Consider the following 24,411-nt stretch of genomic DNA (forward strand, 5'->3'; position numbering starts at 1 on the left):
ATCCGCAGCCCACCTCCTCAGTCTGCCCTACTTTGCAGACTGGTCGTTTGTAAGCACCACAGGGGGGATGGGGAGTGGCCCAGATCCCTCCCCTGGCCCATCGGCAGTGCAGTGCGTCAGGGCTGGCTGTGAGAGAGGGTGCCTCTGGCCTCTGGCCTCTGACCCCTGACCTCATCCTGGCGGCAGGGTGCTGGAGCGGACCTCTGTCAGTGTCGGCCTCAAGGGCTGCATCCGCCTGCTGGACGTCAACAACCAGCGGTTGGAACTCGGCAGCTGGCAGGGGGCCGTGACCCGAAGTGCTGGTGTGGGCGAGTGCGGGGCCCACCCCTGCCGGCCCAGCCCGTGCCTCGGCGGGGCTCCGTGCCAGGCCCTGGAGGCCGGCGCATTCCACTGTCAGTGTCCACCTGGCCGCTTCGGTGAGCGCGGGGCTGGGCCGGGTGCTGGGGGGCACCTGTGTGTCTGTGGCCAGGGGCTCAGCCCTCTGGAACCCCATCCTTTCTCCCTCCAGGCCCCACCTGTGCTAATGAGAAGAATCCCTGTCAACCAAACCCCTGCCACGGGGCGGCCCCCTGCCGTGTCCTGCCTGGGGGCGAGGCCAAGTGCGAGTGCCCCCCGGGACAGGGGGGCCCTCTCTGCCAAACAGGTGGGGCGAGCATGCGGGTACGGATTCTGCTCGGGGTTCTGGTTGGGCTCGGAGCAGTGGGTGTGCAAGGGACCCTGGGGTCAGGGCCTGGAGCCTAGTGTGTCCCCTCTCGTCCTCCACAGCCTCAGAACAGAACGGTCACCAGCCCCTCCTGGCTGACTTCAGCGGCTCCTCCTTCCTGGAGCTGAAAGGCCTGCATACTTTCGAGCGGGACCTGGGGTCAGTGGGACAGAAAGAGGGAGAGGGGCAGCAGCCCCCCCGGCCTCCATCCAGATGCCACCACCTGACGGGTCCTTTGCGACTGACCGCAGGGAGAAGATGGCGCTGGAGGTGGTGTTCCTGGCCCGGGGCCCCAGTGGCCTGCTCCTCTACAACGGGCAGAAGACGGACGGCCGGGGGGACTTTGTGTCGCTGGCACTGCGGGACCGCCACCTGGAGTTCCGTTACGACCTGGGCAAGGGGGCAGCCGTTCTCAGGTGTGCATGTGTGGGTGGGGCGTGTGGGCAGCTGGGCCTTGGGGTGGGTACCGGGCTGGGGACATGCAGGTGGGCAGGCCGTAGAGCTCATGGTGCCCTGTCCTCACCAGGAGCAAGGAGCCAGTGGCCCTGGGCACCTGGACCAGGGTCTCACTGGAGCGGAATGGCCGCAAGGGTGCCATGCGAGTTGGAGACGGGCCCCGTGTGCTGGGGGAGTCCCCGGTGAGTGTCCAGCTGTGGGTCCCCCCGCTCCTCCTCCTGGGAGGCGTGGCAGCCCCCACCCCACGCCTGCGCTCACTCAGCTGTTTTCTCTGCCGTCGGTGAGAGAAAACCTGTGCCTCTGTCTGTCTGTCCGTCTGTCTCCTCTCTGCCCCACTGCTCTCTGGCCTTGCTCTGCAACCCCCACCCCGTTCTTCGGATGTCAGAAATCCCGAAAGGTACCGGTGTCCCCACTCGTCCTGCTCATCTGTCTTCTGCCACCTCCGTCCCTAGAGTAGCCGCCCCCACTAAGCCCACGTCACCCGTCACCTGTCTGTGTGATTAACTCTCCTAGGCCGGGTAGCGGGCGGGCCCCTGGGCCGGGCGCAGCGTCCTGTCCCTGCCCCGTGGGCGGGCCCCACAACCCCTCACCCAGCACCACCCCCCAGGTGCCGCACACCGTCCTCAACCTGAAGGAGCCACTCTACGTCGGGGGGGCTCCTGATTTCAGTAGGCTGGCCCGGGCCGCCGCCGTGTCCTCCGGCTTCGATGGTGCCATCCAGCTGGTACGTGGGGCGGGGATGGGGCCGTCGTGGTCGGGAGGGCAGCAGGCGGGACAGCGGCTCTTGTTCCCCCACCCCCCAGGTCTCCCTCAAAGGCCACCAGCTGCTGACGCAGGAGTACGTGGTGCGGGCGGTGGACGTCTCGTCCTTTGCAGACCACCCTTGCACCCAGGCCTCAGGCCACCCTTGCCTCAATGGGGCCTCCTGTGTCCCGCGGGAGGGCTCCTACGAGTGCCTGTGCCCCGGGGGCTTCTCAGGGCTGCACTGTGAGAAGGGTGAGCAGAACGGGCGCAGGGCAGCGGCGGGCAGGGTCGGCCCGCTCAGGCCGGCCCTCACCCTGACCGTCTTTCAGGGCTGATCGAGAAGTCGGCAGGGGACCTAGACGCACTGGCCTTTGACGGGCGGACCTACATCGAGTACCTCAACGCCGTGACCGAGAGGTAACGTGCCGCACAGGAGCCGGGCGCCCCCTGCCCTCCGCTGTCCCTCAGGTCCAGTCTGCCCACCGTGCAGGACGAGGTGCCAGACTCACCGCGTCCGCCGCTGGCTGGGTGGCTGTGTCGGGCGGGCCCAGCACCTCCCCAGCCCGCCCCGCCAGCTGCCCTCCTGCACCCTCCTTCCTTCTCACTGTCTCTGTCTCTTTGTTTCCAAGCGAACTGACCAATGAGATCCCAGCGTAAGTAGCTCCTCGGTCTAGCCCCATCGCTGTCCACACGCCCCTTCTCTGCTCCTCCCCCGTGAGGCCCAGGCAGCACCTCCATCCTGGAGGAGGGCGAGGCAGGGGCTGTTTGTGCTTCGCGAGGCTCCATTTCCCAGCTTGAAAGTGGATGTGACCCCTTTTCAGGACATGTATTGACGGCCGGTCACCCATGCCCCCCGAAGCCAGCCCTCACCGCAGGCGCAGTGTGCACACGTGTGTGCGTGTGCACTTGCATGCACGTGTGTCGAGACATCAAGGGCCTGTCCTGGCGAGCAGCCCTCAGTCTCTGGGACTCTGCTTGGCCGGGGCTCTGCCCACTGGCTATCTGTCCATGTGTGTGGCACTCGTGTGTTGCCAGGGCTCCATGGTGGGAGGGGCTGATGGCCTGGGGTCCCGTGTATCTTACAAGGACACTCGCTTCTCCTGCCTCCCACCAGTGGGGAGGGGATGTGGAGAGTGTCGCCGAGGGCCCCTCCCCACCCTGCACTGCAGCCCGTCTGTCCCCTTGCTCACCTGCCTCCCTCTCTTCCTGCTTCTAAGCCCCGAAGCTCCGGATTCCGGGGCCCTTCCTAGGTAAGCACGCAGCGCTCCAGCCCTGCTGTCGGCCCGCCGTCCTCCCCTCCCATCTGCCGAGCTGTCCCTCTGTCCACCTCACTCTACTGGTGTGTCTGACTCCACTTCCCACCGTCTGTCTCTTGGCCATCTGTCCTACCGTTGGTGCCTGCCACCTACCCCTCCAGCCACCCTGTGGCCTCTACAGCCATGGCCCTTGCCCTCCTGCCCTGCCCACCCTGCTCCCACCGCCCCCCCGGGCGGCCCTGACCAGCCCTCTGCCCACCAGCGAGAAGGCGCTGCAGAATGACCACTTCGAGCTGAGCCTGCGCACCGAGGCCACGCAGGGGCTGGTGCTGTGGAGTGGCAAGGCCACGGAGCGGGCTGACTACGTTGCGCTGGCCATCGTGGATGGGCGCCTGCAGCTGACCTATGACCTGGGCTCCCAGCCTGTGGTGCTGCGCTCCACGGTGCCGGTCAACACCAACCGCTGGCTGCGGGTCAGGGCGCACAGGTCAGCGGGGCCCAGGCACTCCAAGAATAGCATGGGAGGTGCCTGGACTTGCCCGATCAGGGCGTGTGGGGTCACTGCAGACTAGGGCGGGCCAGCTGCCCGGCCCGAGGTCACAGCCAGTAAAGGGGGGAGGGAGGGACAAGAGGACACAGCAGTTATGGCCAGGGAACCCCTGATCCAAAAAGGAAGTCCTTGCTCACCCACTGGTTGGGGATATGTCCCTCTGGTCTGAGCCTGGCTGTCCCCTCCAGCAAAGCTTGACCCACGTGACGCCCCCCTGCCCTGGCCACCAACTACTGTTCCAGGGGTCGGTGCCACCTCCTTCTGGCTCCCAGGGGTGACACTTGGTGGGGGTCTTGGGGCTCAGGCCCTAGAGCCACCTGATAGCCTCATCCCCACTCCCTAGGGAACAGAGAGAAGGCTCCCTTCAGGTGGGCAATGAGGCCCCCGTGACTGGCTCCTCCCCATTGGGCGCCACGCAGCTGGACACAGACGGAGCCCTTTGGCTGGGTGAGTGTTCTGTAGGGAAGCCGGGGGAGGGTCTCTGAATCCCTGCGGGACAGACCCCATTCCCTAGGGCCGGCTACTGAGAGTGGCACCCGGAACAGCCCCACCTAGGACAGCAGACGGGTCAGCCAGGGTTAGGCTCCTGTCCCCTCCTGTCTTGGCCCTGCAGTTCCCAGGGTGGCTAGAGCACGCCTGCTGCCACCTGGTCCCCCCCGGGCACCGACAGGCTCTAGGCGTAACTCACCTTGTCATTCAGGTGCTGGTGGGTTTCTCTGCCCACCAGTGTTCGAGCCTACCCATCACTGAGCCACAGCCGAGGGCCTTCCCTGTGTTTGTCCTGCAGGAGGCCTGGAGAAGCTGCCCGTGGGTCAGGCCCTGCCCAAGGCCTACGGCACGGGCTTCGTGGGCTGCCTGCGGGACGTGGTGGTGGGGCAGCGCCCACTGCACCTGCTGGAGGACGCGGTTGCCAGGCCAGCGCTTCGGCCCTGCCCCACCCCGTGAGGCGGCCTCCGCCCCTGCCCGCCCTGCTGTAATTATTTTCTATTTTTGTAAACTCGTTACTTTTTTGATATGATTTTCTTGCCTGTGTTTTGGCCGGAGGGACTCCTGGCTCGGCCTGCCTTCTGTCCAGACAGGCAAGCTGCAGAGACAGACTCAGTGCCGAGCGACTCACGGGCGCAACGCGGCAGCACAGAGGCCTTGGCTCGCATGGCAACCTCAGGACACCGCCTCCACCGCGGGCCGCCCTGTCCTAGGCCCTCGTGCTGTGCTTCCCCTTGTGTCCACCTGCACTGGGCTGTTGTGGTCCGCGGCCTGTCGGCAGACCCCCCAACACACATGTCACCCATGCGCCATCTGGCAAGATCTGTGTCCCCAGAGCAGGAAGCCACTGCTGGGGTCGAAGGGGACCTTCCTAGACTCACACTGAGCCAGTCCTCATCCTGTGAGTGGTTCAGCCTCGCCAGGACTAGCCTCCAGCCTGGCTGGCCCTGCCTGGGCCTCCTGTGCCAGTTCTGTGACTGAGAAATGACGTTATCACTGGGGCCACACGGCACCCCTCCCAGCTGTGTCCGCCAGTCGCAGGGTGCTGGGGAGCAGAGGCCAGGCCCAGCTTCGTTCCAGGGGCCCTGCCCCTCAGCTGGCCCTGCCCATCCACCCAGCCATCTTGGACATGTCTGTGTCCCCTCCCCGACACCTCAGGCTCTGTGTGCTGTGGTTGACGTCCATTGCCTGCGTGCCTGAGCAGCCAACGTCTCCCTTGAGGACAGATGTCCAGGCAGGCCTGAGCACCGACCACAGAGTTCTTCCCGCCTTGGTTTCATTCGACATCGGGGGCAGTGGGGCTGTCATCTTTCCTGTCCTGGCTTAAGAGTGGCTGAGGACACGCACAGCAAATCCTCACAGTTCTGGTGTGAGCAGCGGTTGCCCTTGTCCCAGCATGACCAGGGGCAGGCCTGGTGTCTGACCATGGCCATGGGTTAGCCGTAGGGATGGCAGAGACGGCCGCGAAGCCAGAAATGCCTTAAACTGCAGCATGGCGTCCCATCCCAACTCTGGTGCTGGTGGGGGTGGCAGTCCAATCCCCACAGGAGGGGCTGGGCTGGCTGCAGGGAGGGAGCCCCGTACATCACGTTACTAACTCCAGTCTATCTGTGTCAGTCACCGTGAAATAAAGTCTGAAGACGTCAAAGGCGCTTGTGTCTGTCCCGCCAGCCCCACCTGTCTGGCTTCTCTCTTGTGGCTTCTAGTTCAGCTTCATGGTAGCATAGGCTTTAAGCTCTCTTAGATGGCTCTGGGTGGAAGAGGGGACCCTGCACTGGAGTGGAGGGCTGTTTTTGAGAAGGAGACCCTGTGCAGTGAGTGTGCCCACTTGTGCATGGAGCTGGTGGGGGCAGGGCCTGTGGAGGCAGCACTGTAGGGGGCCGCCAGTGCCCTGTGTGCACGTGCATGCGTGCTTCTGCACACGTGTCAGCCTATGGATGTGTGTATGAGCCCTGGGTGGGAGAGGGTCGTCTGAGGAGAGTGGGCTTGGGGCACTGAGGTTAGTGTGGGGGTGGTAGGCAGCCCTTTCATGGTCAGGTTGGCCCACCGCCGGCCCTGCTGGGAGAACCCTCAGCAGAAGCTCTGAGGGCTCAGGCTTGTGAAGCAGCTGTGAGCCTCTACCCAGGAGCAAGGAAGGAGAGTGGGTGTGTGGCCTCCTCCCTAGAACTCCAGACTTTTATTAAATATAACTGTTCTTTTTTATTTTCTGTTGAAAAAAAAAATGAAATTAAATGCAAACGCCCATAAGCTCAGCACCCAGGTGACCCATAGCCAGTGGCATTCGCATTCCCATCCCTTAGTCATCGACTTGCTTGTTCAGGAGACAGTGTGAGTGTGGCCTGCCTGGCTGCTGTGTGCTGGGCAGCTGTTAGGTGTTGGGGGTCCAGGAGAAGAGAGACCCTAAACCCCCAGGGGCTGGGGCTGAGGAGTGTGGTAAGCAGGCGACGGGCACAGAGGATGGGCATGACTAGCTGGGGGCTCCAGGAAAGGGAGGCAAAAAGCTGCCACCCCAGTGCAGACCTGCAGGACCTGCCAAGGGCTGGAAGAGGCTGTGCAGGCTGCGGCTGGGCAGGGGTCACGCAGAAGAAGGCGCAGCTGGTCGCCTGGGTGCGGGGTGAGTGGGCCATCAGCCAGGGTGGTGGGAGCAGGTGGACCCCACAGGGCCTGGCAGTCCTGGGAAAAGGCTGCAAGAAGGGCCTGGAGGGGCTGAAACAGCAGTTGGTCAGACTCAAGGGCACGGTGCTTGCTGTGGGACAGGGTGCTGTGGCTCAGGACGAGCAAAGGAAGAAGTTCAGGGCAGAACGGGTGGGCTGGTGCTGAGCTGACGTGGGGCAAGGGACTCACTGATGGACATGGGAGGCTGAACAACTCTGATGCATGTGGAGAGCTGAGCTTGAGGCTCTGAGAGCCCCTGAGTGGACGTCAGGGGGGCAGAGGGCCACTTAGGCAGGAGGGAGGCTGGCCTGAGGCTGGCATGACACAGGAGGGTGTAGGGGGCTCCCCACCTTCCGTTTAGACCAGGGAGCGGGGCCCCACGCTGGGAGGTGGTCCAGGCGAAGGCAAGGCAGCAAAGCTGAGAAGCCCAGGGAAGAGTGCTCTGGGAGCCGGTGCTTCCAGGAGGAGGGAGCTGTCAGTGCAGGACCTCGGGTGGTCAGCAGCGGTGGGTGGGGATTTGGGATCCGGGGTTTGGGGAGCAGCCCACAAAGCGCCACTCCTGAAAAACCAGAGGGGGCTGGGCGGGTGGGGCCCGGAAGTTCCTGGCTCCTAACGGGGATCTCAAGGTTGAGAACCCAGGTGAGGAAGGGCGTGGCCCCTAGGGACAGGACAGGCTCTTGGAAGGTGGTTTGGCCAATGGGGACAAGGGGGCAGAAGTGAGCGCGGGCGAGCCGGCCGGCAGCGGGGACCGCGGCAGCTGTGACAGGAGCGGGTGCCCTGGCGTCGGAAGGGAGTGCACGTCACTTAGGAAGTGGGGAGGCCCCCATGTGGGAGGGCTGAGACGGAAAGCCTGGTTATCACGTGGGCTCCTCCCACCTGCGCTCCTCCAGGGTCTCCCGGGACGCCCTTCGCCCCCATTTTGGAAGTGGTGCCCGGAAAAGCCTGGAAGCTCCTGGAGGGAGTCGCCGGGGTGAACAGAACCCGGCCCAACCGAACCGTTATTGATACAGCGGAGGCGGCCGAGGGCCGGGGGGCCGCTCGGACCTGAAGCCGCCCCGCGCCTTCGCCCTCCGAGACCAGAAGCCCGTGTGAACCCCTGGGTCTGAAGCTCGGGGCCTTTGAAAACCTGCTTTTATCTCAACTTCCCCAACAGAACAGCGAGACGAGTGTGCGCGGCGCCTTTAAGGAAGCCCCCGGGGCGGGGCCTCCCAGTGGGCGGGGCCTCCGGGGCGGGGCTTTAGGGGTGGGCGGGGCGTCCTCGGAGAGGCCCGAGGGCGCGGCCGCCTGGACCCCGCCGAGCGCCCGGCGCGGAGCAGACATGACCTCGCGCAGGTGAGCCTGGGCTGCCCCTTGGCCCGACGCCGCGATCTCAGGAGATGCGCTTGGGGGGCGCAGGCGAGATGCGACCCGGGACGTCTTGCAATCGCCCCTAGGCCAGGTCGCCCCTAGGCCTGACGTCCCGACACCCACTCCCGTTCACAGTCAGGACCAGATACTTGGGTGCGCCCCAGGCCAGCCTCAGTAAAGCTTGTGGAAAGGACTCTTTCCGCCAGGGGTTGGACGGGGGCGAAGGTCAGAGGTGCCTTGACCCTAGGGAATAGAGATGCCGTGCAGGTGGTGAGTGGGTGTCTGGAGCCGGAATGTGCAGCAGGTGTTCAGACAGTGGGAGACCCTCCCTCTGTTCTGCCTCCGGACCCCTTGCCCTGATGAAGTCTCCCTTTTGGCCACCTGAGATGACTTCTGCCTAGAGGTACACCTTCCCTTCCCTAGGCCCAAAACTGAGGGCAGAAGCACTAGGAGGTCTCAGAGGGTCTCGTAGCCCCCTCTAGATCTGGGCCCTGGACCCTGCCTCCCTGCAAGGACCAACTCTCCTGCAGCAGACTCATGTCCCTTCCAGACCCCCGAAGGGTCAGTTTTAGGGGGCAGTCTCCCACGCAGGGACATGGCGAGAGCCACACAGGCCTGGGTCTCCTGCTTCCTGCTCTTTCTGCCAGATCCCTGTTCCCTGGGTTTATGCGCACACTCGTGTGTGGACTCAGACTGCAGTGTGCATGTGCGTGTCAGTGGGAGCTGCACAGGTGTAAGACATATGTCACCTTTTCCTGGCACTTGGTGCTTGGTGAGGGCAGAGGTCACAGGAAGCGTTGCCCTATGACCCCGAGTGATCCCCTGGATCTGTGAGAGGCTGGACAAGGCTCACAGGGCTTCGCTCTGCCTGAGCAAGGTCCTTAGCCCGAGGCAGAGACCCTGCCGCCTATCAGCAGTGCCTCCGTGGAGAGGGTCCCAGCACCCCGAAGAGGGGTGTTGGGAGAAGGCTGCCTGGCACAGTGGCCTCTGGCAGGGCTGTGGGCCCTCTTGGGCTCAGGAAGTGAGAGGGGTCTCTACGGACCTGTCAGCCCTGTGACTCCGAGGTTCAACGTCCAAGCAGGACTTCAGAGGAGTGGGTTTCGGGGTCTGGTTGGAATGACCCCTCAGGCTCCTGTCAGCCTCACTCCTATTTGCGCCCCGGGTAGGTTCTGGTGCTCAGAGAAGGCCATGTCCATGTCACGTGCGTGTGACCCTGGGTCAGCCTGGGAAAGCCCCGGGCGCGGCTCTGCCTGGCCTCGCCAGCCCCTCCCCACCCCGCCCTGTGATGGCCATCCGGACTGTCAGTCCTCTGGCCCCTGGGCCCCTGCCCACACCCCTATCAGGCCTGGGCAGGCCAGACCGAATCTAAAGTGAAGCCCATCCCCCCGTGCCTGCCCCCGCTCCATGTCCCCTTCCCGAGGCCCTGTGGTTTGTGGGTCAACGGGCACCACCACCAGCAGCACGCCCCAGGGCTCCCGACGCTGTGGTTTGACTCGGCCTTGCTCTGGGTGCCTGGAAGAGGGCTGGGTCCGTGAGGGTGCTGCTGAGCCCCTCCTCAGGACCCCCTTCGTTCCGGGAGCTGGAGAGGGCAGCACGGGTCTAGGTTATTTGGATCTGTACGGACAGGACAGGACTTGGCTGAGGCTCCTCTGGGAACGTGGGGGGTGGGGCAGGGCCTGGGTGGAGGGCTCAGGGAAGGGAGATGAGGGGGACACTGCCTGTACTCTTGGGTCCTCAGCCCTGGAATTTCAACCTAGGATCCTTGCCCACTGCCCTCGTGTCTCCTACCCTCATAGAAGTGTCTCCCCTGCAGGCGTGTCCAGCCCCTGTATCATATGTGTAGGCATGTTGACAGGCCATGCATGTGTCTCCCAAGGTCCCAGGGTTGGGGCTGTGCCATCTGCAGATTGGACACCAAGGCCATGCAGGGAGCTGGACAAGCCAGTGGCCAGTTTGGGTTCTGGCTGATCTTTTGGGTGACTTGTGCCGTCCTGGATCCCTGAGCACTGACTGGGCAACTGGGCCATGAGGGGCCCAGGGTGGCAGTCCTGTTGGGGGCCCAGTATGTCCCCCCACAACCCTCCCAGGCCTGCCTGGCCACGTCACTATGTGGTAAGTCAATGACCCATCACGGAGCAGGGAGCCCTTCGACACAGGTGACCCTGGGCCCCAGCACAGAGGGCTTCTGGGGATTGGAGACTGACTGTAACCTTCCTGCCTCCTCACCCTCGCCCCCCGCCCCCCAGCCAGGGGCTGCGCCTCCAGCCTGGTGGGGGTAGCGAGGGCCTCACCTTGGCCTGAGATGGTGGGAGGGCGGGGGCGTGAGCTGTTGCAACCTCTCAGGATGCCCTGCCCTGGAGATTTCCACCCGATAGGCCCAGTGGCAGCTTGTGGGGAGGAGAGGGGGGTGGAAAGTATGATCGAGAGTCTCCGAAAGGACAAACAAGGTGCCCTTCACCCATCTCTGTGGCTTTGATGCTGGGCCTCCGCCCTGCACTCTGCCCCTGTGCTCAGGGCATTGTCCACCTTGGCCTGGAGTCTGAGGCTGCGGGACTAGGGGAGGGGGCGTCTTGGCACAGGATGTGGTTCCACAGAGTGGGTGCCCGGGGGGTCAGAAGCCTCCTTCTGGGTTCCAGTCCCCACCTCTGCCACCTGCCTGTGCGGGTCCCGTCGGCATCCTTTTCCTGGTGGCCTTGCCTGCTTTGCTGTGACCGGCTCTGGAGGTCACTATGTGGCAGCTCCTCCTCCAGGAAGGCTCCCCTGGCAGACCCACCTGCTGGACCACTGGACCAAAAGTGCCCCCAGGTCTGGCTCCCATATGAGCCATTGTGGGAGGGAGCTCAGGATGGCCTGGCGAGGTGTGCCCCTCCCCCAGGGAGAGCGTGGACAGGGGTGCTGCTCTCACTGGGCGAACCTGGCCGGGTAATCTGGGCTTGGCCTTTCTGACCTGACATGTGGACCCTGGGGAGCTGTTGAGGTCAGAACAAAGCCTGTCGCCATGGGCACTTACATTTAGTAGTGAAGACGCAGGGTGACGAATACCAAGTGCGTATGTACCCGCCTGCTGTCGACAGGTGCCCCATGGAGAAGGCAGGGCGGCAGTGGCGCTGTGGCGCTGGCCGGGGTGGCCCGCTCAGGAAATGCGAGCCGTGCCCCACGGCGGGTGGAGGCGGCGGACAAGGTCAGCCAGCAGACATGGAGAACGGGAGTTTCCAGCGTGAGCCCCCTGGTGCTGGGCGGGGCCTAGGGTCTCCCGTGGGAGCTGAAGAGGACCACTGGCCAGCTCTGGGGGGCATTTCCTGAGAATCCCTCTGTCCCTGGCTGTAGGGTTCCGGGTGGGGCCCAGAGACCTGGAGTCAGTAGTGCAGGCGAGAGCTGGTGGGTGCTGGAGCCAGGGTGGTGGGGGCGCGGCCAGTCCTGGGCAGGTCTGGAAGTTAGGACAAGGGGTGCTGATGCACAGGATAAGGGTGCAGGAGGAGAGAGCCGAGGGCTATGGGGCAGCCACCTCAGCCGTGGCCGAGTGAGGGGACCTAGGTCGGGGCTTGGGGTGTCACCAGGAGCTTTGAATTCTGCAGATGTTAAGATGGAGATGCTGTTACCTTCCCAACGGATGCTGACAAGAGCTGTGTTTATGAGTCTGAAGCTTGGAGCCCAAAAGCGGGGCTGGAGGTGTAGACAGACGGCACGTGGATATGTAGACAGCACATGGACATGCAGACATTGTGGGCACAGGCGGGGTCTCTGACACCAAGGGGTCAGGAGGAGGAGGTTGAGGGCCCAGCAGAGGACCTGGGCCAGGTGGGGTGGAAAACTGGGCAGGGTAAGGACCTGCCCAGAACAGCCGAGTGGGGACGTGCTTCTAGAAGGAGGTGTGGGTGACTGAGTCGGCAGCTGCTGGGGACAGGCTGGACCAAGATCCTGAAAGCTGAGGTGTTGGTGGGGCTGGAAGGCTGAGGACAGGTCTGTGAGCACCAGCCTGGATGGCAGTGTGGACCTGCGTGTGCACATCCCCCATGCTATACACTGTGGGGACAGACCAACGGCTGGGGCTGCTCAGAGGGTCAGGGCGGGGCTGCAGGCGGGCGGCCTGAGGGACAGCAGCAGGAGGGCCAGGAGGAAGAAGGGTCTGGGCGAATTTAAACAAGAGATGTGAGCTAACCCCCATTCTAGAAACATCCGTATGGGGGCAGGGTTGACCTTGCTCCCATCTCTTGAGTGGCTGTGCAGTGGCGTCCAGCCAGGACCTGGGTATGCGTGTGAACTAGGTGGGCGTGGGGGCTGCAAGGCAGCATGCTCGAAGTTGGCGACCCTGGTTTCTTACCAGAGGCAGGACCCCGAGCCCCCCCAACACTGTGTGTCATCTGTGCAGTGAACAGGGACACCTTGGAACCAGATGAGATCCCGCGAAGACAGTGTTAGGGATGGTAGACCGGGTACAAGGCACAGTGTCAACACTGGGAGGTCACCAGGGCACAGAGCCGGTGCGGGGTTTCAGTCCTTCCTCTGTTCGCTCCTTCATCTGTCGGTCAGCCATTAGGCTTCTTGCCTACACTCTGGGGCTGCCACATGAGGGTGAGTCCATGCTGGGTCCGGAAGTCCCTGTCTTGGTGGCAGGACACACTGGGGTAAAGCAGTTGTGGCTTCAGACACGGGGTCCTGTGCAGCCTTGCCGAGGCCCTCCCTGGCTGTCCCTCTGGATGCTGGGGGCTGTCCCCTTCCCTTAGGGGAGGCCTGCAAGGAGCTGTCGCAGGGGGGCAGGGCTGGCCCCTCTTAGCCTGCCCTACGGTCAGCAGCTCTGCTCCTGCCAGCCGCCCTGGGTCTGCCTCCCGGTGCAGCCCACTGTCCACACACCCACTGGCACGTGCACCCGCCCGCCACTGCTCGACTCAGGAACATGTCCACCCCCAGGCACTGTTTGGGCTAAACACAGCCCTGCACAGGACAGTTGCAGCTGCAGAGTGAAATTCTCGGGTGGGAGCCAGACAAATATACACGTCAAGGAGCTGACACATGCCGCGAGGGAAAAGCAGCAGAGTAAGGGATAAAGAGCGAGGGGCAGCGGGGGCCACCAGCTTGCAGGTGTGGCCAGGCAGCAGGGAACAGCTGGTGCGAAGGCCCTCGGTGCATGGTGGGGGGCTCGGTGAGGAGCCGGGTGCAGGGAAGTGGGGGAGAGGGCAGGTAGGGGGGGAGGTAGGTTGGGGTGGGGCTTACTGAGGGGTGGCTGCGATGTGCTGGGGCCCCTCAGGCCCGTGGGAAGTGTCAGCCCAGGATGTGGGGGTGGAGCCAACAGGTCGGCTGCTGGGGTGTGGGGAGAGCTCTGGGGGGACCAGGCACAGAACGTTTGAGGGTCCTGAGGGTGGCCATGTGGGGGCACTGGAGGCACTCTGCTCACCTGTTTCCGGGACCCCACGAGCCTCAGACCCTGCAGTCAGTGGCCGCAGGAGGTATGAGCTCGGGTGACCACACAGCCATGAAGGTGTTTGCCGCTAGACCGATGCCGGGGGTTGGGTGTGGGTCCAGACTGGGGCTTACACAGCCAGTGTCCCCATACTCCCTGGAGTGGCTGACTCACTGCCCCCATTCCAGGTGGTTTCACCCCAACATCGGTGGAGTTGAGGCAGAGAAGCTGCTCCTGTCCAGAGGCCAGCACGGGAGCTTCCTGGTGAGACCCAGTGCCAGCTGCCCGGGGGGCTTCACGCTGTCTGTCAGGTAGGTGGAGGTGGGCCTCGGGTCAGCTGGGGGTGCAGGTGGGGATTTGGGTCCCCAGTCCTCCTGAGGGGTGGTAGGCAGCATCCTGGGTGGCAAAGACCCCTGGTGAGGGCTGAACTCAAGAGCCTGAGCTCTGTGGGGTGGGGAGCCGGCTAGTGGCCCCTGGGCAGGACAGAATCATGTGGAAAGGCCCTCAGGGAGAGCTCAGGAAAGGGAGTCCTCGGCAGACCCCCACCCTCTGAGGGGGGCAGGAGCCTCAAGGGCTGTGACTGCTCCCATCTTCGTCTGGCTGGAGCCCATGAAAAGGCCATTGTGGGGGAGGAGGGGTGGGAGGTGTGGCAGGAGGCGGGGCAGCCTGTGGCCAGGAGAGCCGGGTCCACCTAGGTGGTGAAGGGTCAGTCGGTGAGGAGGCGGTGGTCCGGGGAGGGGGCTTCTAAAGGGCTCTGGGTTCCTGATTCTCTACTAAATGAAAGAGCAGGGGAACTGGGTGGCCCTCACTCTGGACTTCCCTCACCTCGGGGAGACACGTTCTTCCCTGGGGCTCCCCAAGTCCCACGGGAAGCTGTCATGGGGGCCCATCCTCAGTCATCTGGAGGAGGGCTGCCCAGCCTGGGCTGCACAGAGGCCTGGCCTTGGCCTGGGCTGTTCTTGGCAGAGGCCGACACCCCAGGGCAGAAACGCCGGGGACGGTTTTGGAAGGGAGAGTGGTGACAGTGTGAGCAGCCCCCCATGGCGGCGGGCGCACCCGCCCTTCCAGGCGCCAAGATGAGGTGACCCACATCAAGATTCAGAACACGGGCGACTATTACGATCTGTACGGCGGGGAGAAGTTTGCAACGCTGGCGGAGCTGGTGCAGCACTACACCGGCCAGCGCGCGGGGCCCCTCCGAGAACGCAGCGGGGCTCCCGTGGAGCTTCGGCACCCGCTGGGCTGTCAGGACCCCACGTCAGAGCGGTGAGCACCGACATCCGTGCTCGAGGGGGGAGGGTCTGCTGGGCAAGGCTGCGTGTCGCCCCCCGCGCCGGGGTTCTGGCTTCATTTCCTCTAGGTCCCGCCCCGGGGCAGGGGTGCGTGTGCGGCAGGAGCCCCAGCACCAGCCGCACCCTGCTCTCCTGGCTGGCGATGCGGGCGAGCTCGTCCCTCCTGCCGCCTTCTGCACTGCTGGGGCCTGAGGGAGCAGCGCCTGCCAGGGGCGGGCTGGGGCTGGTCTGGGGAGGAGCCCTTCCCTGCTGGCTGAGGACCAGGCTGCCGCCTGGTGGCCACCCGGGGCCCTGCAGAGCCCTCCCGTGCTGCCTCCTGCCGGCTCTTCTGGGTCGGTGAGGGTCCGAGAGGTGGGCGAGCTGCTGCCTGGGTCACCGAGGTCTGGGTGGGTACGTTCGCCTCTGTGTCTGTCTCGGAGTCTTCCGGCTGCTTGCAGGTCTGTGCCCCTCACCAGGCCAGGCTGTGACCCCCAGTCCCACCTGTGCCCCCACCCCTGCCTGGGTCAGGTGGTACCATGGACACCTGTCTGGCAAGGAGGCTGAGAAGCTGCTGATGGAAAAGGGGCGTCCAGGAAGCTTCCTGGTGCGCGAGAGTCAGAGCAAGCCTGGGGACTTTGTGCTGTCCGTGCTCACACAGCTGCCAGCCACAGCGGACCGGCCCCCCGTCACCCACGTTATGATCCGCTTCCAGGTGGGAGGTGGCGCCAAGGTGGGGGCGTGGCTCAGGGGCGGCAGCGCCGCCAGGCCCCTCACTGTCGCCCCCGCAGCCAGATGGGAAGTACGATGTGGGAGGCGGGGAGCGGTTCGACTCCCTCGGTGACCTGGTCGAGCGCTACAAGAAGAACCCCATGGTGGAGAAGTCGGGGGCCGTGGTGCCCCTCAAGCAGGTATGGCCCCCCGCATGTGTCTTGGGAGCCAGAGGGGGCCGCTCCCCCCATGGAAGAGGGCGCCGGGCAGCGCCCAGGCGGGGTGGCAGGGGAAGGGGAGTGGGACCTTGGCAGCTGCCCTGGGAAGGGCGCCAAGGGACCCGCCAGGCGTGGACACCGGGCCCTCCCTGCCAGCCCCTCAAGGCCACGAGGGTCAACGCCGCCAGCATGGAGAGCCGCGTGCAGGAGCTCAGCAAGGCGGCGGATGCCAGCGGGAAGGCCACGCAGGGCTTCTGGGAGGAGTTTGAGGTGCGCCCGCGCTCGCTGCCCCTCTCAGGCTCCGTCCTCGGGTGGGTGGAGGGCTCTTGGGAAGCGTCGGGGCCACGGCTGAAGCCCCCGTGTTCTGCAGATGCTGCAGCAGCAGGAATGCCGGCTTCTGTACCCCAGGAAGGAGGGGCAGCGCCTGGAGAACAAGCCCAAGAACCGCTACAAGAACATCCTTCCCTGTGAGGGGCGGGGCTGCGTGGTGGGGGCGGGGCCTCCGGTGGGGCGGGGCTGCGCGGTGGGTTCCCCTGGAGACCTGAGCTGCATCTTCCCTTCCCAGTTGATACCACCCGTGTCGTCCTACATGGTGTGGATGACAGCGTGCCTGGAGCCGACTACATCAATGCCAACTACATCAGGGTGGGTGTGCATGAGGCACGTGCGCGTGGCCAGCTGCATCTGTGGCCCAGTGTGCATCAAACAGGACATCTTGAGCCATATTTGCCCACATGCCAGTCACCTGTCTCCCTGTTATGAGCCTGGAGCTCCTGCTGGCAGGCCTAGGAAGAGCCAGGCTGTGGACCTTGGCAGGACAGTAGATATTTGGGGGTAGGGGGCGTGGCAGTCCCCAAGTGGTCCCCAGAGGGAGCTGGACTAATATGGGTCCTAAGCCCCTTGCTAACCAATAGTGGGAGAGACCTGCTTGTGAGCTACCTGGGGCTACTTTGCATGTCATTTGCATAGACCTGCGTTTTGGTGCTTTAATTTCTGGTAACAGCAGGAGGCTGACCCCCCCTCCCTTTCAGAGTGACCTGGAGGAGAAGGCAGGCCATGGACTGGGCAAGGTGTACATCGCCACCCAGGGCTGTCTGCAGAACACGGTGTCTGCCTTCTGGATGATGGTGCTTCAGGAGAACACACGCGTCATTGTCATGACCACCAAGGAAGTGGAGCGAGGCCGGGTAGGAGCACAGGCTCGTCCCCATGTGTTCACCTTGACTTTTGCTGCTGGCTGGCCTAGCCTTGCTTCTTCCGGGGAAGCTCTGGGGAGTGGGGAGGGTCCTGGAGAGCCCCTGAGTATGCAAGTGTGTGCATGTGTCCCTGCAGGGCACAGGGCAGGGGTGCTGGTGACCTCCCAGCACCGTTGATGATGCAATGCACCCTCTCTCAGAACAAGTGTTTCCGCTACTGGCCAGAGCTGCGTGGCAGCCGAGAGTATGGCTGTGTGCATGTGTGCAGCGTGGCTGAGTACCAGGCCCAGGGCTACTGTGTGCGGGAGCTGCAGGTGTGGCGGCCAGACCAGGTGAGCCTTGAAGGCAATGGGACGTACAGGGCCAGAGTCAGAGTTCCCAGGGAGTCCCCAGGTCTGGGGGTGAGAAAAGCCTGTTCTGGGAGAACCCCCTCTCTGGCTCCACCCAATCCCACTGGCTTTGCTGGCTTCCATGTCACTCGGCCCTGTTAGGCAGTGTTCACAGGTAGGCCACATTCTCCACCCCGGGCCTCAGGTCCCAGCTGCAGAACTCAGGGTGGCCTCACAGCCACATGGGCCTCTCCCTCCACAGCCTCTTCCTGGCCTGTCTCAGGAGCTTCAGTCTCCCTCGTATGTCACTGGTGGCTGTTTCTGTCCCAGGCACAGATCCCTCCCCACCAGTTCTGTATGTCTAACAGACTCTCACATTTGGTCATTCCCAAATAGAACTCACTGTTCCCCAAACCTGCTCCCTCTCCCCTTCCCCAGGCACCTGAGCCACGTGGCACACCCTGTGGGACCCCCAAGCCCTCAATCCCCTATTTTCCTCCCACGACCTCTTGCTCCCTTTGACCCTGCTGGTCACTCCCGCTGGCCACGGCCTGCCTCCTCCCACCCCGGGGGTCACGGCAGGCCTGCTCTGACCCTGTGGCCTGGCCCCATCTGGAAACGGCCCAGACCGCCCCGGAGCGCTCTCACCAGCTCGTCCTGCCCAGGAGGAGCCGCCACGCACAGTGAAGCATTACCAGTACTTCAGCTGGCCCGACCACGGGGTCCCGGCCGAGCCCGCCGGCGTCCTCAGCTTCCTGGATGAGGTGAACCGGACGCAGAGAAGCACGCCCGGGGCGGGACCTATGGTGGTGCACTGCAGGTGCGAGTTGGGGCGGGGCGGGGGCGGGGCCACGCGGCGCAGGTGCGACCGCAGGCGGGGCAGGGCCACGTGGGCACTGCAGGTGCAACCACGGGCAGGGCCACGGCTTCGTTCCGTGAACTCGCCACAGGCCTCCTGGTCGGTCCCCACAGCGCCGGCATCGGACGCACTGGCACTATCATCGTGATTGACATCCTGGTGGACCTCATGCGCAGACAGGGTGAACCTCCCCTCTGATAAAGCCCCGCGACACCCAGCGCCCCCTGGCTCCCTCCTGCCCGTTTACCCTCCGCCCCACCCTCCCGGCCCCGCCCTGAGCGCTCTCATCCCCAGGGCTGGACTGCGACATCGACGTCCCCAAGACGATCCAGCTGGTGCGGCGGCAGCGCTCAGGGATGGTGCAGACCGAGGCGCAGTACAAGTTTGTGTACCTGGCGCTGCAGCGGTACATCCAGCGCGAGCAGCTGCGCTTGCGTGAACAGGTGGGGGCGGGGCCGGAAAGGGGTGGGGCCTGCGCGGGCATCACCATGGTGACCGGTGTCCCCTCCTCCCAGAGTGAGACGCGCGAGGAGAGCGACTATCAGAACGTGAACGCGGTGTCCGCCGATCCTGGCCGCAGCCCGGGACCCGCGCCTTCCGGAGCGCCCGCGGCGTGAGTGGGGCGTGGTGCGCGACCAGGCCGGGGTCCCGGGTCGGGGCGTGGCCTGGCCGTGGGGTCGAGGGGGCTTAGCCCGGGCGTTGGCATGGCGAAGTGGCCGTGGCATGGGGGCGTAGCTGGGGCGTGGTTGCGCGAAGGAACCGAACCCCGTCTTCACCCGCAGGACTCCGGAGACCTCCGGCGGCATGTACGACAACCTGCTGAGCCCCGGGAGGTGAGGGGCCCGCGAGCTGCGCGAGGAGGCCCGGAGCCCACGAGGGCCGGCCTTCGCGTTCTTTAAAAGGACCGTGTTTAGGACAGTGTCGACTGCAGTTGCCCCGGAACGCTGGGGGAGAGGTCCTGGAGTCTGCCCCTTAGGCCCTCCCCACCAGGCCTGGACGCCCAGAAATGGGAGGGGCAGCAGGAGATGCTGGTGTCCCTGTCCCTTCTGGCACCCCCAGGGGAGGGCAGAGGGTGCAGGGTTCATGGCTGTGGTTTGTCTCAGTGTGGGAGGCCACCAGTGACCACCAATGACCACCTGCACAACACAGCTGTCACATGTGCCACATGTTTGAGTGACTGCCTTACCAGCGAGCTGGTGGCCAGCCCCTGCTTGACCTGACTGTGGCCACCAGTGTTTGTGCTTGCTCCCCTGCATCCTGTGCAATGCCACCCCCCCACCCCCAGCCGCCACCTTCAGAGCTGCTCCTCAGCCCTGCCCACAGCAGTGTGGTCTGGGATGTGGCCTGGGCAGCGGCTCAATTCCTGCCCAGACCATCACATTATGGTCACGAATGGATACGTGCTTGTGGAATGAGGGGCTGCTGTGAGGTATTCATGTGACCACATGTGCAACCTCGCATGCCTGGCCCTGCCTGTGACGAGCGTGGCTCGTGCATGCATGACTAGCGTGATGTGTGATGTCACTGTCCTGTGCTCTCACCACAGCCCCATCCCCGATGGTGCTGTGCCTTTGTGGTGTCCTCAGTAAAATGCCGTGTTTCCAGTTCTGTTTTTGTTGGGGCCCGGGGAAAAGGGTGCGTTTGGGTCCCCACGACGGAGCCCAGCTTTTCCAGGGTCTCCCCACCCCAGGCAGAGGGCTTCCAGCAGGACCGTGGGGCCATGACTTCTTGGGGGGTGGTTGGTGTGACCATGGTTGAGGGTGGGGGGTAGGGCTCTGGACCAGGCCAAGGCATCACCCCGTCCCAGGTGCTCTGGACCCTCCCCACCTCCCTGGGAGCCTCATGGTCCTGGGGGACAGTCAAGTCCAGAACTGCCCCAGCCCATCCATGGGCGGGGGGGGCAGGGTTTAGACTGCCCAGAACCTAAGGCCCACCCCCGCCAAGGGCTGCTGGGAGTCTGAGCCAGTGGGCGTGTCCTCTGGATTGAGGTTCTCTGGGGCGGGGGTGGACAGTGGGCTTTTCTAGAGGGAGGGGTACAGGGTGAGGACCCCTTGCCGAATGTGGATACAAAATAATTTATTTAAAAATGTACAATTCACAGGGTGGGATGGGCTCCGGAGGGCTGGCCTCTCTGCACTGCCCTCTGTTCCCCCCGGCCAGGAGGGCAAGGTTAGCACTGCCACCTGACAGAAGGGGCCACCCTGCCTGGGGAAGGAGCCGTGGGTGAAATGTGGAAATAAGGCAGGGTGGTGCACCCCCTCCCTTCTCCGTGGATGATTCACAGTGCGGCTGGGGAGGGGGGGCCTCACCAGGCTGTGTGTCCTGGGCCTCAGTCTCCCCGTCTGCATGATGGGACTTAAGGGGCGGTCCACCTTACCAGGACCCAGCCCCATAGATGGGGGGAGGGGCAGGTGAGCCAAACGGGGTCCTCAGAGGTGTTAGGGCTCCTCAGGGGTCCTGGAGACTGTCCCAACAGCTGCTGCACCCGTGACTCCAGCTGTGGGCTGGGAACCCACACGTGGAGCAGGGGACCACCCTAGTTGTCGGCCAGGGGCCTGAGCGAGAAGGTGGCCGCGTAGGTCTCGGTGGCCACAGCAGCGTGGGCCGGGGGCCGGCGCAGGCAGTGCAGGCTCCCGGTCTTGAGCGCGCACTGCACGGGCCAGAGCACCAAGCAGAACAGCACCAGCAGCAGTGCGGTGATGAGCGCCAAGCGCCTCCAGTCCCCGCAGCGTGCCCAGCAGCGGGCCAGGCGGCCCTGGCGGCGGACGGGCCCCAGGGTGGGCATGGGCGTGGGCGCAGTGGGCTCCGCGGGCTTGCTCAGGCCCACATCCACGCACACAAAGCCGGGTGCTGAGAGGCCAGGAGCAGGGGGCGGGGGGCGGCAGCACAGCTTGGTGCCCTCCAGCCACACAGGCTCCTCCCGCCGCAGGTGAACAGGCATCTTGGCCTGCAGCTGGCGGCTGGTGCGCAGTGCGGGGGCCCCGGCGGGGGGCACGGCCGTGGGCTGCCGGCAGAATGGGCAGGGCACAGCTTCACCACCGGGCTGGTCTGCTGGCTGGGCGGCCGCCAGCCGTGCCAGGCACTCCAGGCAGAAGACGTGAGTGCAAGACAGCTCCTTGGGTGTCTTGAAGATGTTGTCATAACCAGAGAAGCAGATCGAGCACTCCAGCGGGGAGGCCACCTTCTCTGAGCCAGGGGTGCCAGGGGACCTGGGGCTGCCGGCCGAGCCAGGGGACCTGGGGCCGCTGGCCAAGCTGGGGGACCTGGGCACTGTGGCTGTGGGGCTGCTCCAGCCGGGGGGTGGCAGGGCTGTGTGCCACACCTGCTGGCCTGATGACATGGCTCTGGGCTGGGGGATAAACAGAGACCACTGTGAGTGACCACAGACTGCCCCCTTCCTGCAGGGTCAGCCTGTTGCTCTCTCCCTGTCCCTCTCTTTTGCCTGGTGCCAAGACCCCAGGAAGGACACTGCACTTCCAGAAAGTCCCACTTGTCCCCACTCTGAGCTCTTTCCGCTCCAGCAGTAAGCCCTGCTCCGCCCCCTCCCGCCTGACCAGCTCAGAGGGGTCAGAGAATGGAGGGTGTGTGCACAAGAATGTCATGCTGACTGCTGGGTGGATGCCTCTTACTGGCCCTGCTCTACCTGGTCATGTCTCCTGCACAGAAATAAAGGTGATGATGACAATGGCCCACGATAGTTACGACTTACATCTGGGCTCCGCCTGGCTGAGCCCGGGTCTCGTGACACAACGGCCAGGGTGTAAAAAGGCAGCTCAGAGAGGGGGCGACCCAGCCATGTCCCCTGCCAGTGGGCAGGACGGCCCTGGGCCAGGTGAAGTGGGTTTGAACATGGGTCCCTGTGGCCTCTGACTGGGCTGGTGTACACCATTTGCAGGGAGCCGTGTGAGGGCCTGGTGCCAGGCCTAGCTGGGGGACGTCAGGACACTGGGACTGAGCTGAGCCCGATGGTGGGGCAGGGGCAGAGAGGTGGTGGGGGCCGGTGGCCTGGGGAGGATTTGTCACCCAGCTGCATCCCAAACCCGCAGGGCCGGCCCACCTGAGGGCCTGGTGCTAGCCCCAAGCCCACTAGAGGGAGGGGCAGGTGGATGGGCCCATTGCCCTCTCTGGGCCAAGCAAACGGCTGCGTCCGCCTCCTGACCCATTTCCACAGGAGACCCTGTCTGTCTCCCTGGCCAAGCTCAGGTGACTTGCCTGCTGACCGGGGCCCTGCTCTCTACCCCTTCACTGGGCCTAGGTCTATACCCCAGGAAGGCACATGATGGACAGAGGAGACCAGGGCCTTTGGGAAGACCCTGGCCACATGACCCTATGGAGCTCAGGAGAACCCAAAGTTGACCTGACCCTGACTTGCTGGTCACTCCAGGTGGGCCAGTGAGATGACTTCTCGGTGACAGGCCATGAAGGCTTGGGTGGTGCTGCACCATGACTGCCTGCTGTGAGTCACAGTGACATCACTGTGATGTGATGAGTGCCCTCCCCGTGTCTCAGCATGAGATGTCACCAGAAGGACAGTGGCCGCCGGCTAGGTGGCAGCCACGGAAGGGTCTGGGGGAACTGTGGGCTGTCCTCCCCCAGGCCGGTGCACCCCACAGAACCGGTTCCTTGGCACAAATGCCTCACCCCTCCACGGAGCTGCCCCACCCTGAGCCCAGTACGGGTGAAAGGTGAATGCCAGCTGAGCTGGCCTTACCTGGTGGCCGGGTATCAGTGGGGCCTGGGCATGGTCCTCCTGGTTGGCCAGGGCCCGGCTCTGAGGCTCCAAGCTGTCTCGCTCCAGCAGCCCTCCGTCCGTCCAGGCCAGGCCCAGCCTGAGCTCCACCTGGCAGGTGTCCCTCCACGGGCTGGCTGCCAGCAGCTAGCTGTCTCGGTGGCTCTGGTCTGGCAGGTGTGCCCTGTGTGGCGTCCCTGGCAGCAGGGGCAGGGGACGCGTGTGCTCCTCCAGATACGCTCTACGAGGCAGGTGTGAGTTCTCTGGCTATGGTCCCGTCAGGTGTATTTATACACTCAAAGTCATGCTTGCCAGGGGCGCGGCCCGGGCCTCTGGGATTGGCCGGCCTCCCGTCCTCTTCCTGGCAGGCTGAGCAACAGCGGGCGGGGAGTCCCAGGAGAGGCCAGAGCCTGGGGCGGGGCTGGGGTCGGTGCAGGCCTCTGCAGCCCGGGCAGGTCTGGGGGGCCTGGGTGCCTGGAAACTCTCCCTACCACCCCCAGGGTACTGGAGCCGCACCCCCTCTGGACGACAGACTTGTAGCCCCTGTTCAGAATAGAACCCCGAGCTTCTGGGCGGCCCCCCAACCTCAGCCGAACTTGTCACGCCCTTTCTCACTGCTGCCTGACAGCCACCTTATTCCCTGCCACCATTGCCCTGTGGTACTTTCTGCCTAATGTGCATGTTCACACATGGTCACCCAGCTCATCACATAGCCCCCTCAAACCCAGATTCTGTGCTCTGCCCCCCCGCCAGAGCTCCTGGGTCTGTGGAGCATGGCGGAGATCAGGGCTGGGAGCACCCCCAAGTGATAAAGTCAGGGGTAAGGATGAGTCAGGGACGAGGTGGGCCACAAGGACGTGTTCGGGGCAGCCTGGGTTACACATGTGGGCCCCTGGAGCCTAAGGAAGCCCTTGACCCACCTGGAGGTCCGGAAGCTGTCCTGGGGGAGGGGGAGTGGCTTCGGCCCGTCAGCGCGGGGTCCTAGCAGGCCACGGGGCCAGCCTGCACTCAGGGCTAGGGGCTGTGCCGGAAGCACCAAGGCCATCCGGCAGCACAGAAGCACCCCTCACCCACCCACGCCCCCCAGACGCCTGGCCCTACCCGCCCCCCTGCAGCGCAGCACACACTCAAGGCACGAGCCAGATTCAGGGCGGGTGGCCCCCAGTGCTGAGGGGGATGGAGTGGGGACCCCCTGCTGGGGGATGGCCTGCCTTACCCACAGAGCTAGCCTCAGACCGTGCTCACCCACCGCCTCAGGCCTAGAGGCTGCCCAGCCCCAGGAGCAGCAGGAGAAGACCCAGCAGCACTAGGAAGGGGGTGCACAGACCAGGCTGCCTGGAAACGGGACCCCAGGAGGGGCCAGCCGCGGGGACATGGGGCCGCCAGCTCACGTGGAGGCTGAGATGTGGGTTGACTGTGAGAGGGCGTGGGGAGTGCCCGACCCCTGCAGAAGGGGGGACTTAGACTCAGGAGGGGGCCGAGGCTCCTGTGTCATGAGGGTGAAGA

At 64.6% G+C, this 24,411-nt stretch overlaps 3 protein-coding genes across 8 annotated transcripts in view; 2 read left to right on the plus strand and 1 right to left on the minus strand.

Annotated features, from left to right (window-relative positions):
• The window catches only part of AGRN (agrin), a 32,007-nt gene extending 26,164 nt beyond the window's left edge, over nt 1–5,843 (plus strand). For 3 of the 4 annotated variants that reach the window (XM_039876757.1, XM_039876759.1, XM_039876760.1), the window contains 12 exons: nt 187–416; nt 509–643; nt 766–862; nt 955–1,119; nt 1,230–1,341; nt 1,545–1,556; nt 1,767–1,883; nt 1,963–2,155; nt 2,233–2,320; nt 3,422–3,646; nt 4,053–4,156; nt 4,497–5,843. In XM_039876757.1, coding sequence (XP_039732691.1) covers nt 187–416; nt 509–643; nt 766–862; nt 955–1,119; nt 1,230–1,341; nt 1,545–1,556; nt 1,767–1,883; nt 1,963–2,155; nt 2,233–2,320; nt 3,422–3,646; nt 4,053–4,156; nt 4,497–4,654 — 1,636 coding nt within the window. In that variant the 3' untranslated portion in view covers nt 4,655–5,843. The remainder of the gene's footprint in view (nt 1–186; nt 417–508; nt 644–765; nt 863–954; nt 1,120–1,229; nt 1,342–1,544; nt 1,557–1,766; nt 1,884–1,962; nt 2,156–2,232; nt 2,321–3,421; nt 3,647–4,052; nt 4,157–4,496) is intronic. The other variant, XM_039876758.1, reaches the window with a different exon arrangement.
• Nucleotides 5,844–8,113: 2,270 nt separating this feature from the next.
• On the plus strand, nt 8,114–19,780 carry LOC120614076 (tyrosine-protein phosphatase non-receptor type 11-like). 3 transcript variants are annotated; one of them, XM_039876764.1, is made up of 15 exons: nt 8,114–8,182; nt 13,784–13,906; nt 14,664–14,861; nt 15,395–15,578; nt 15,655–15,774; nt 15,949–16,062; nt 16,163–16,259; nt 16,358–16,437; nt 16,824–16,979; nt 17,189–17,320; nt 17,983–18,137; nt 18,290–18,357; nt 18,471–18,619; nt 18,692–18,789; nt 18,959–19,780. In XM_039876764.1, exons 1-15 carry the CDS (start codon nt 8,169–8,171, stop codon nt 19,011–19,013), a joined length of 1,743 nt encoding a protein of 580 aa, XP_039732698.1. In that variant the 5' UTR covers nt 8,114–8,168; the 3' UTR covers nt 19,014–19,780. The 3 variants fall into 3 exon arrangements, 2 of the variants coding, with proteins under 2 accessions (XP_039732698.1, XP_039732696.1); XR_005655852.1 differs by having other exon boundaries at nt 15,655–16,062; nt 18,471–18,582; XM_039876762.1 differs by having other exon boundaries at nt 15,655–16,062.
• A 455-nt stretch (nt 19,781–20,235) lies between these two features.
• RNF223 (ring finger protein 223) lies at nt 20,236–23,532 on the minus strand. Its single transcript, XM_039876765.1, has 2 exons — nt 22,888–23,532; nt 20,236–21,525 (listed from the first exon to the last, which is right to left on the minus strand). The coding sequence occupies exon 2, from the start codon at nt 21,514–21,516 to the stop codon at nt 20,713–20,715; it is 804 nt and encodes a 267-aa protein (XP_039732699.1). The 5' UTR covers nt 21,517–21,525; nt 22,888–23,532; the 3' UTR covers nt 20,236–20,712.
• Between the last annotated feature and the right edge of the window lie 879 nt (nt 23,533–24,411).

This window comes from Pteropus medius, unplaced genomic scaffold (genome assembly GCF_902729225.1).
Source record: "Pteropus medius unplaced genomic scaffold, Ma_sr-lr_union100, whole genome shotgun sequence".
Taxonomy (NCBI): domain Eukaryota; kingdom Metazoa; phylum Chordata; class Mammalia; order Chiroptera; family Pteropodidae; genus Pteropus; species Pteropus medius.

Bases quoted from the DNA above. Each gene is read 5' to 3' on its own strand.
- LOC120614076 (XM_039876762.1), top strand. The intron at 16,260-16,357 runs GTGAGGGGCGGG...TTCCCTTCCCAG, and splicing joins CTACAAGAACATCCTTCCCT to TTGATACCACCCGTGTCGTC. The intron at 18,138-18,289 runs GTGCGAGTTGGG...CGGTCCCCACAG, and splicing joins CCTATGGTGGTGCACTGCAG to CGCCGGCATCGGACGCACTG.
- RNF223 (XM_039876765.1), bottom strand. From the start codon at position 21,516: ATGTCATCAGGCCAGCAGGTGTGGCACACAGCCCTGCCACCCCCCGGC.